The sequence below is a fragment of the Lolium perenne genome, chromosome 6 (genome assembly GCF_019359855.2).
Source record: "Lolium perenne isolate Kyuss_39 chromosome 6, Kyuss_2.0, whole genome shotgun sequence".
Classification (NCBI taxonomy): domain Eukaryota; kingdom Viridiplantae; phylum Streptophyta; class Magnoliopsida; order Poales; family Poaceae; genus Lolium; species Lolium perenne.
Window position 1 is genome coordinate 245,498,343 of NC_067249.2, and position 11,524 is coordinate 245,509,866.

Sequence of the window (11,524 nt, forward strand, 5' to 3'; positions counted from 1 at the left end):
TAACCACTAGACTAGTGCTATGTATCTGTCAGGACACAGCAGTAAACCGTTTTGTTTTGCTAAGTGTCTAAATTCTGCCCTAGCAAGAATATTCCTGAACCAAAAATGGCTCTGCCTAGCAAGAACCATCAGTACATTGTCTCTGATCCTGACCAAATATGACAGATTTTGAAGAATATTCCTGAACCAAAAATGGACAGTCTCTCCTGACCCATTTTGGGGAATATTCCCAATGTCTTGTCTCTGACCCATTTTGGAGAATATTCTCCCTCTTGTGGATTGACATCACAATTCAAAAAAGAAACTGATGGCATTATCCTATGTAACACAACTGTTCAGCTTGTGTTCTCATACCCTCTGTGCATGCCCTCCATCCTATATAAATGCCTAGTGTAGTGAACTAGAAAACCACACCAAACATGGACAACCTGTCCTGGAGTGCAAAGTGGAGGAGCACTGGCTCCAGTGGTGCCTCTGGCTCTAGGGATGCCACTCTTTCCAAGACTTTTTCTATGGGTAGGGCAGACAAGGAGTTGCTAGTGTATCGTAGGAGAAGTGTGCAAGAGAGGGAAGCTTCTTCTGCCAGGTTCAAGGAAGAAGAAGCAGCAAATGGCTTGAACCAGCTAGGTGTGTTCACATACACTACACAAGTTCTCCCAGTTCCAAAATCCAGACCTAAGCCCATTCCCAAACTGAAAAAGTATAAGCATTAGTTGAGGGAAGGAGGACCCACAGAGGTGTTGCCCTACTATGTAGAACCAAATCTTGAAGAAAAGGTTAAAGCTGGAGTTATCTTGTGCTGGCTGAGGAAGGGCATGAAAAAATCAAAGATTTGGTATCCTAGTTTGTTGTAGTTTGTTGTAGTTTCAGCCATCTAGTTTTAGTGTGTCCTAGTTTGTCTGAATAATTATGTAATGTAAGGGTTGATGTAATGCTTCCATGCAATGATGAATAAAAGGGTTTATGTAATGCTTCTATGCAGATGCTAGGAAATAAATGATGCTCATGGTCACATGTTGGCAGTAGCTACTGGTTGGCTTGCTCTATAAGCTTGTATGCTTGTTTATGCTCTATAACCAAGTTGCATAGCTGCTGGTTATGAAGAAGCATATAATGCTACTAGTACATGAAATGCTACTGTTTGAATTCATTTATGAAATGATCATGCTCATGCTCATTATCTTGTATATGCTTTTGTGCAGTTCTCTATATGTTGTACCAATGCTACTGCCCATATATAATGAATTCATGTTAGTTAAAAACTTGAAGTGCAGTTCTCTGGTTTTTTTAGTGCTCCAGGTTGTAGTGGATATGTTGGATATATGGTGAATAAGCTGAAATAGATGCTCCAGGTTAAGAAGGTCATTGTTGTTGTACTGCTCTAGGTTAAAAAAAATATGCTGAAATAGATGCTCCAGGTTTATGTTGGCTTTTGTTTGATGTATTGTAGATGGGCAACTTTGTATGGTGGATATATGGTGGATATGTTGGATATATGGTGTATATGGTGGATATTTTTGCATGGATTTCATTGAGTTGCCCATTTCTCCCGAAGCGTTGATTAACTTCCGTTTCGGTTGAGAAATGGGCACTCCTACGTAGAAAAATTAGCAAAGGTCAAGCCGAATTTTTTGGTTGACTTTTGTACTAACTTTTTGCCTCTTTTTAATGAAGTGCAAATAAACATGTCGGGCAACACTTCTAAGCCCAGGAGCCATAACGAAGAAGAGAGAGAGGCCAACAAGGACTTCTGGGAGGGCTACGAGCGGCCCCGGAAGGCCGCCGCCGAGTCGACCGGCGATGAGGAAGAGGGACGGGACGCCACCTCCGAGGGAGAGGGCCGGGGGGCCACCGACGACACCGACTAGGGCCGGGACGCCGCCTCCGAGGGAGAGGGCCGGGGGGCCGCCACCGACACCGGCGAAGATGACGATACATGGGACGACGCCGCCGAGACCGGTGAAGAGACCGGTGAAGATAACGTGGCCAACCGCACGGAAGGTGATAGCGGCGGCAACCCTCAGGAGGGTAAGAAGAAGAGGACGGGGAGGAGGCCAAGGAGGGATCGGAGGCCGCAAGTGCTCGCCAACGTCACCGATGCTTTCACGGTAGTCCCCGAAAGTGGCCTACCGATGGAGCCTTCGTGGGTTGCGAAAGGGTACGGCATGCAACTAGGGTGCATCGTCCGTGAAACCGTGCCGATCCTAACTCAGGACCTCAGAACCAAGGAGAACGCGGCTATCGCCAAATCCCTCCTCCAAAAGCTTCACCAACGATACACGTTCCCGGAGCCGTTCAATAAGAAGGTGGACTCTTTAGCTCTCACGAAGATGAGCACCGCCTTGAGCAGCTGGAAGAACCGGCTGAAGAATAAGATTGATGCCGGTGAAAGCTGGGAGAGGATAAGTAGCAAAGACCCGTCGCTCTCCTTAGAAGACTTTAATGCATTCAAGTCTTACTTAGAGACTGACACTGTTAAAAAATGGACCGCCTGGGGAAGAAAATGCGAGATTTGAACTTAGGGACCCACCATTGCGGAAGCGGCGGTTACCGAGGAAAACAGCCCACTTGGGACAAGGAGGATGCCGAGATGGTACGTCTGGGGAAAGAAAACCCCTGGCACAAAATCGAGGATGTACAGGCTAGGAACTTTGTCCGGTCCCGCTACTACTTAGACTGGAAGACGGGGGAATTTATTACGGATCACAAAGACGTGAAGAATTTCGAGAAGTACCTGATAAGGATAGTCTATATTATTTCGCTCATCTCATTAGGCAATGAAGCCAAATGGGCTAACCTTAAGTTCCTTTGTCTGAAGGATGATGAGTTGAAGGCTAGTTGTACGGCTGGCCCGTCGTCCCAGGGGTCGACGGAACCGTGGGACACGCCTTTCAACAGGGCGACGAACAAATACAAGGAGAGGGAGCTGGACAAGCCACCGACGTCGGGTGGCCGTGTGTCCGGCTTTGGCACAAGTATGAAGCTATCCGAGTACTACGGATCGGATGCCAAGACGAGAAAGCTGGAGAGGAGGTCGTCGTCTAAGGATAAATCCGAGGTTCAGGAGCTGAAGAAGAAGGTGGAGTCACTAGAGAAGCTGGTGGCCGAAAAGCCTGTGGAGAACACGGAGATGATGAACAAGTTATTGGACGAGAAGATCCGGCAGATCATCCCCCCTGGGTTGATGGAGGGGTTAGCTGCTTGGAATGCGGGAGGTCAAGTGGGGCCGATACATGTGCCCAGCATCAGCGGCAGCAACTCAAGCTTCCACGTGTCGCCGACGCTGCCGCTCCACCCGACGCCGGTGTCGGGGCTCCACCTGACGCCGCCGCTCCACCCGATGCCGCAGCTTCAACCGCCGCCGCAGCTCCAACTGGTCGCATCGACGCCCCCAACCGCCGCCCTTGTATCGACAGTAGCCGAGATCGACGCCATCCAGAAGGTAAACTCATTAGTTACTCCTTCGCGTCATCTTCTTTAACTATATATGCCTTTCGTGACTGCCATCTCACGATGCCCAACATGGCGCCCTTGACTCAGGATGAACAGTGCATACTTCTGCAAACGGTGAAGCCCGGCGGCAAGTTGGTGGAAGTTGCTAGCGGCATCGTCATGGCTTCCCGCGTTATGCACGGCAAGCATTGGCGGAAAACGTGGTGAAGGTCAAGTTGGTAATGGTAGTGCCAGAGTACCTCTACGCCATCCCCCCCTTTCAACCTCCGGGCATAGACGAGGGCGACGTTTTGTCCCTTGGGGATTGCACCTCATGGCTTATGAAATGGCCGAAGAACCAGATTCGTCTGGGGGGGGGGGGTCTTCCGAGTGCTAAGAAAAGCACCGGCGCCACCTCCCCTATCATCCGGCCCAAGATCGCCAGCGCCGACGACACCCTTAAGGAAACGGCGGTCGCCGCCCCCACTACCCTGAAGGAACCGGCGGTCGCCGCCGCCACCCGGAAGGAACCGACGATCGCCGCCACCACCACACGCCACAAACAGTTGTTGGGAGCGCTACCGGAACGACCGTCGACCAGACGCAAGGTACGCCAAGCGGTGGCATCGGGACCGCCACCACCTAAGGTCCAGGACATGGCGCCACTTGATGGCAACGATGTAGATGATGATGATGACATCGATGCCTACATCAACACTGGCGCCTACAGCCAAGATATGTACATGCCTCCTATGGATGAACAAGCCTTCCGCACTCACGGCGATCATCTTGGTCATCCCACTACAGTCACGAAGCAGCGCCTGGTCTTCACGGGTTTTTCTCAAGACACTCCTCCGGAGGCTGGCAATCCAGCTCAAGTCAAGCCCGCTACCGTTTTCAGCCCTAACACGCTGCGTAAGACGATCATCGGGGAGCCACCCAAATCAACCCCAGCAACCTCAGAAGCACCACCAGCACCGACCCCAGCAGCACCCGAAGCACCACCATCAGCACCACCAGCACCCCCAGTAGGTCAGGTGAAGAAGGCAAGGAAGAGAGGAGCCAAGAAGGGCGCATCTTCGAGCCAGCCTGCTCCTAAGAGGATCCGGGACGACGACATGGTACCACCTACACCGGATGGCTTGCCCCGGTGTCATGAAGCTGGTAAATCGATACTACCTCCGGACATGGAACACCTCGCAAGTGGACCAATGCTCCCTTTGCAGCACTCTATTAATTATCTAGAGAGCGTCCTTCTTAAAGAAAAGGATCCAAATTACCCGGTGTTCTCGGTCAAGGTGCCGTCCGACCAGAACTTCGTCCATGAAGACCCCGCGGATATCTTCTTCATAGCGTTCGAGGACGTCTTCAATCTATTTCACTCGAAACGGCTCGACTATAACTTGGTCCGCCTATACGCGATCAATCTTTAGATGAAGATCAACAGAGAGAGACCCCGCCACATCGCGGTAGCGGATCCCTACTACATGCGCGATAGCCAGCTCCAGGACGGCTCAAGGACACGGACCAAGGCGGTGCGGTACCTCCAGAACTTCATGCTCATGTACAAAGAGAGCAACACCATTCTTCTGCCTGTCTTTCCCGAGTAAGTACACATCCGCTCACAGCCGTCGTAACTTATGCTTTCTTATATATTTCTTCCATTTCCGATCATTTCCAACATTCCATTTCAATTGCATGTGTTGAGCAGGGACAAATACTGCACACTCATCATCCTAGATCCGAAGTGGTCACTAGCCCAGTATTTCGACTCGTCGAGTACGACGACAAAGAAAGACTACAAGAGAATAAGGGATGTTCTCGATGAGGCTATCCTTGGCTACTCCAAAAATGGAGGCACCTTCGACAAGAATGGGCAATATATCAGGCCGGACACTAAAAAGCTCGGGTTCAAGCACGTGATCGACTTCCCTTGTATCAAGCAGCCAGCTGGCAGCATTAAGGATGCCTTCTATGTCCTCCATCACCTTAAAGGGTTTGTCGAGGATGCAGAGATGATGTCTCTTCCACCTAGTAAGCGAGACCCCATTAAAATGTCGAGGCAAATCAATGATGATGATCTTAGAGAAGACTTCCATCGCATCCAAGTAAAGCTCTCGGAAATTATCTTACAAGATGTATCCAACGCATCGGGGCTCTTACACCAACTCAGAGGGTTGTCTAAGAGGGATATCGAAGAACGCCTACATAGGCAGGGTGATGGAAGGACGTGGACGACGAAGGACTTGTACAAGCCGTTCCCGGAGCCGCTCAAGAAGACGTCTCGTTGACCGAGGCCGGTGTGCCTAGCATTACTTTGAATCGATGGACAATTTGTACCGTGTTGTAAACTAAACTTGCTTAATTTGCTCGAAACGGTGGTCATCGTTGTTGGACTTCAATTACTATTGTAGTCGTTATCGTTGAACCATATTACTTATGTGATACCGATGCTATATGTCTTTTAGGTTTATTATTATTTCGTTGCTTTAATTCTTGTGAATATGTATGCATGTGAACCCTCTAACTCTTTCCATTGCGTTATATACTAATATGCCTTGTGTCCATAGAGATGACGTACTACGTCGTGTTCGAGGGGCGGGTTCCAGGAGTGTACGAGGAGTGGGAGGAGTGCAAGAAACAAGTGCACAAGTTCAGCGGCAACTGCTACAAAGGGTACCCGACTAGACACGAGGCGGTTGCCAAGTGGAGGAAGCACCAAGCGAACAAGAGCAAGATGAAGACCTTCCTTGTGCTCTCGCTCTTGCTCACCACCGTCGCGGCGGTACTCTATTTCATCCTAGTGTAGGCGGCGGACGGTGTCACTTCATTTGTATCTAGAGATGATGAACTTAATTAATTTGCATAGATTATGAGTTGTATGGAGCTATATGTATAACTCGATCGGGCTCTAAGTAATGTGATGATGATGTGATGATTATATATGTCCATATTATATCTGTCTATATTATATCAGTATATAACATGTATACGGTGTATAAAACCAGTATAAAACCTGTATAATACACCAGGGAGCACAAAATCGAGTATACCTGTAGATTGTTCTGTGGCGCACCAAAACATAATTCTGTGGCGCACCTATTTCTGTGGCGCAGCCATATCACATGCGCCACAGAACTACTTATTTCAGTGGCGCACCAGTCACGGTGCGCCACAGAAACCTTAATTCTGTGACGCACGGCCAGGTGCGCCACACAAACCTTATTTTTGTGGCGACGTTTCTGTGATGCACCTCCCAGTGCAACAACAACCGCACCAGCAGGAGCAGCATCAACAAGAAACACAGTACATCAGAACTAGAGTAGAGGATTTTTTTTTGGGGGGGGGAGGTAGGGGTAGGTCGTATTCTTATGGAGAGACGACAATCTCCATAGCGCAATCACCCTGTGAAGTCGGTGGACCTGCTGTGATTTCGTCTTCCGTGCCTTGGCAAGCGGATGGACCTGGAACATCTTTCCCTCGAGTCTGAAGGCGCTTCCTTGTCTCCACCGAGAGATGAAGCTTTTGTGTCCTCTGAAGCCTCTCTGGGAATGTCTCCATCCCATACTGTGCAAGCAGGAGCCAGGCATAGGAGAGGAACTCTCCTCCTGAACCTAGTGCCTTGGCATGCAAGAACCCTCTGCATCTGCCGGCGGAAAAGCACAACATCTCCAGCCACACACCGTGGATCACATCCCACATCTTTGCATGACCGAGATGCATCAACCCTTCAGCAAGCACACACGCGTCATAAATAAAACTCTTCTTTGTACGGGTATCATGGGCAGACTTTACTTTGTGGATCACTTGCTTTGCAATTTTACCTTCTTCCATTAGAGTGTCGTCCTCACACTCCTTCAGGATGGCCTCAAGTTCATTGTAGGCGATTGCAAACAAGCTTCTCCTGCTTCCTGGCATTAGCATCTCAGGATTAGCAACTAGTAGATGCATCATGTAGTTGGAGATTTCTGCATCATGCCAATCACAAGATGGGCCCATCTGGTAAAAGCACAATTCTGTGGCTATGTGCCAGAGAAGGATGCTCTCATCGAAAGGCTTCTCCAGACTCCAATCCAATCTTCCATGGCATCCCTGTCGCTCAAGTGTCCACTGGCCCCTGATATCACTGAACTCCCTGTAACTATCAGCATCCGTTATGTACTCCTTCCACCCATCACGGACATGGTCGCGCACAAGCCCTGTAAAGTGACCGGTAAACTCGATTTTCTCCTTGGACCAGTACTGGTTGACCAAGTCCTTGCATCCCAAGAATGTTGCCAACCTTACTAACTTGACATGCCTTTTGCTGTTGGCAAATTGTCCTAGAATGCTCCGCTGCGCAACATTTTCAGGCCACTCAGTTACACAAGTGCGCAGGATGCTCAAGGACAAAAACTCTAGCACAAAAGTGCTGTACAATAGCACAAATGTTACAGCCACATCGTCACTTCTAAATTCCTTCTTGTGGCTAATGTGGAAGAGCACAATGGCAACTATTGGCAGAAAAAAACTGAGCCACCATGTGGTAGTTCCAACGCAATCGCGGCCACTCACTTCAGTTCGTTCAAAGTCAAACATGTTCTTCCTGGTGTAGAGAAGATCAAACATACCCGAGAGCCCATTTCGTAATGAACTATAGGTTTTGCTGTCATCGAGCTCCCAGAAGGATTTGAGATTAGTAAGGCGGCGAGAATAGGTGTATCCGAAGTCTGCAAATAGCATTCCGGGGACATATAACTTCTCGGAGCCGGAGGACTCATTATTGTTGGCCAAAACACAAGTCCTTGCATCTTGAACGTATTTTTGAAGCTCTTCTTCTCTGTTGGAAGCTGTAGTCCTCTGAGCGAGATCAAGGGATTCGGCTAAGCTATGGAAGCTAGCATACTTGAGGCCCCATGGCTTGGCGAAGCATTTGAAGATTCCAGGGATGAAAATCAGTATCGCCGTTGCCAGTAACTTGCTATCAGCCGATGACGACCATGACTGGCAAAACACATAGAGGGCCACCGTGACCTATGATGTATAATGCAAAAAAGGACAATTCCTATTGAAAACATCTGGAGTTGTGACTTGTGAAAAAAATGACAATAGACGTCAGGACGCACGCAGTTATGTGTGATGCATGTAATTACCCAAGCTCGGCCAAAAACTTGGTTGGGATGTCAAAGAAACAAGCAGTAAACTTGGTTGGTTGTGTGTGTGCGTATGTATATCTAGTAATTTGAGAATTGTGTTGCAGGTAATTAGTAATTAACTGGTGAAGCTTGGCGAAAAACTTGCCTGAGACAGCGCGGTGACAATATGCCGCGTCCACAGCTCGTTGTCCTCGATGTTATAGGCAGTTATGAAGACCTGGCCACCGAGGTGCATCAGCAGGAAAGGCGCCCATAAGACCTCCAAGTCACGACTGCCATTCGAGGAGGACTTCTTCTGTCGATTGAACAGTGTAGCGAGGGCATATATCGCGATAGCGTCGCCGCCAAGATACGACAGCCAGATGACGAACCTGAACCAAGATGGAATAGAGAACTTACGCCCACAGGCGAAGATTGTGAGGAAGTACTGGATGCCGAGGCTGGCAAAGACGAGGACGTGCAGCTTCCATTCATCCCACCATTGCACGGCACCGGAGAGATCACCCATCGATGACTCTCTCTCTCCCTCCCACTTCCTCTCTCTAGTTTCTAAAAATTGTGGAATGACTTATTGACGCGAATCATGCTTAATACTCCTACATATTAGCGCATTATTAGCGTCTGCTTCGATTATGAGCTTGTCTCACTAGTTGGAGCATTTGGGCGTGTGGCGGCATTGAGGCATATGGGCATGCATGTGGCGGGTGGCTCGTACAGGCCTCTGAGTACGTCCAGCAGTAGGTCTTTCATTGTACCACCCAGGCTGCCTTCTCCTGTTTTTCGTGTTTTTAGCGGTTGCCGCACAGCATCTGACTATTAAGAAACATCAACCAGGCTGTCAAAGATTCGATATGTATGTAAGAAGACAAAGCTACGCCGGCTGTCAACAAATTGATATTAACTATTTTTCATTCTTCATAAAAAACACATCTATCCAACTTTTTTTTTAGATAAAGGGAATATATTAATATCAAAAGATACCAATTACACCTAGCCTCCGCAACAACACCCCACCTTAATGGCAGTACGGATGCACACAACCAAAAAAGAGTAAAGAAAACTAAGAAATAAAATTCCAGCTACAACATTCTAGACCTAGCAACATCAATACAACCACCACCGTGACAACACCTGAAGTACGACTCTCCAAAAGAGAAAAACATGGAGCAATTACCAGTACCAGCAGCCCTCTACAACCTGGGCAGGTGTAGAACAGCCCGTGGCTCCACGCTTAATTTGGTGAGTTTGAGTTTTGAAATCAATCTGCTCCTTCTTAGCAGTGTCGGGGAGGCATTTTGCTCGGCGAGTCTCCACTAAATAATACTCCTACTTGGGCTCTTTTCATGATGGACTTCTGTCAAATACACTCTTTGCCCCGACAACACTGTACTCCTACTTGGGCCTTGACTAGATGGGCTTCACTTAGGCTTCGTCGTGGGTTGGTCTGTGGCATTCTCCCTCTCTTGAAAGGCTGCTTGACCCCAAGCAGTTGCATTTGGATACTCCTGGCGAAGTCTTGCTTCATTCTCCCAGGTTGTCCATGAAGCTGATAATCCAGACCACTGAACATGCACCAATCGAATAGAATGTTTGCCAGCATCAATTGTTTTTGTGTCCAGTACCTGCAATGGTGTAGATACATCCTCCAATACCGAGCACTTCGATGGTAAATCAGGTTGAGCCACATTATTGCTCAGTAGTGCCTGCTTGAGTAGAGAAACATGAACAACTGGATGGATTTTGCTACCAGCTGGTAGTTGTAGTTTATACGCGACTGCTCCCACTTTGGATAGCACCTCATAAGGACCAAAGTATTTGTAACTGAACTTTTGATTTGATCTGTTTCCCAATGAAGTTTGAACATATGGTTGCAACTTCAGATAGACTTTGTCGCCCACAGAGAACTTTTGTTCTACACGTTTCTTGTCTGCCTGACTTTTCATTCTCTGTTGTGCCCTCAACAGATTCTGCTGAATTAGCCTTTGCATGTCACCCTTACCTTTCAATTAGACTTGCAAATCAGGTGTGACAGTAGAGTCTTGGACAGAGATATCCTGAATGCCAAAGTGTTTCGGTTTGTACCCATAAAGCACCTAAAAAAGGGGACTTACCCAGAGCTGAATGAAAGGTAGTATTATACCAAAATTCGGTCAGAGATAGCCATTTAGACCATTTGGCTAGGGCTGACTGAGTCATACACCTAAGATATGTTTCCATACACTGATTAAGCCTCTCTGTTTGACCATCCGTCTATGGATGGTAACTGGAACTCATATTCAGAGTTATATCTGTGATTTTAAACAAGCTCTGTCAAAACACACTGGTAAAGACTTTATCTCTATCTGATATGAGTATCTTAGGCATTCCATGTAACTTGTAAATGTGGTCAACATACAGCTGCGCCACACTTTGTGCTGTATACGGGTGCTTTAATGGAACTAGATGACCCGTTGCGCTATCGCGCAAATGGCAGCCGCTAACCATGTGTTTCCAGTGTAAGAAAAATCTAAATCAGTGCAACCGAAAACATATTAATAATATGCCAATAGATGCTAATATACATGATTTTCATGTCTTACTTGCTATATACATATCAAATATGAGGCTTATTAAGTATCCTCTAAATTACCCGTTGCGGTACCTCGCAAATGAAATAATCAGTACATGAACCGCTAACCATGTGCTTTTAGAGCAAGAAATGACTAAGTAAGTGCAAATGAAAGCTTTTAGTAATTTAACAGTTAATTTATTTCCATGCTTAAATCTATATTTTTTTTTTGCACCAAAACAATACCATAGTAACTGAAGTTGTTCTCAAACCAAAACAAAAATGTCCCCGAAGATGTTCTCAAAACAGAAACAAAAATATGTTACTGAAACCGTGCAAATATTGTTGACAGTCACCATGGTGCATTCACTATATGATGCATAGCTTGTGCATTATTCTGCATAGTAAC

General features: G+C 47.4%; 2 protein-coding genes across 2 annotated transcripts; both read right to left on the reverse strand.

Moving 5' to 3' along the window:
• Positions 1–6,801: 6,801 nt before the first annotated feature.
• Positions 6,802–9,075, reverse strand: LOC139832679 (uncharacterized). The gene is made up of 2 exons (XM_071822491.1): positions 8,713–9,075; positions 6,802–8,445 (listed from the first exon to the last, which is right to left on the reverse strand). The coding sequence occupies exons 1-2, from the start codon at positions 9,073–9,075 to the stop codon at positions 6,802–6,804; spliced, it is 2,007 nt and encodes a 668-aa protein (XP_071678592.1).
• Positions 9,076–9,985: 910 nt separating this feature from the next.
• On the reverse strand, positions 9,986–10,555 carry LOC139832680 (uncharacterized). The gene is made up of 2 exons (XM_071822492.1): positions 10,190–10,555; positions 9,986–10,129 (listed from the first exon to the last, which is right to left on the reverse strand). Exons 1-2 carry the CDS (start codon positions 10,553–10,555, stop codon positions 9,986–9,988), a joined length of 510 nt encoding a protein of 169 aa, XP_071678593.1.
• Between the last annotated feature and the right edge of the window lie 969 nt (positions 10,556–11,524).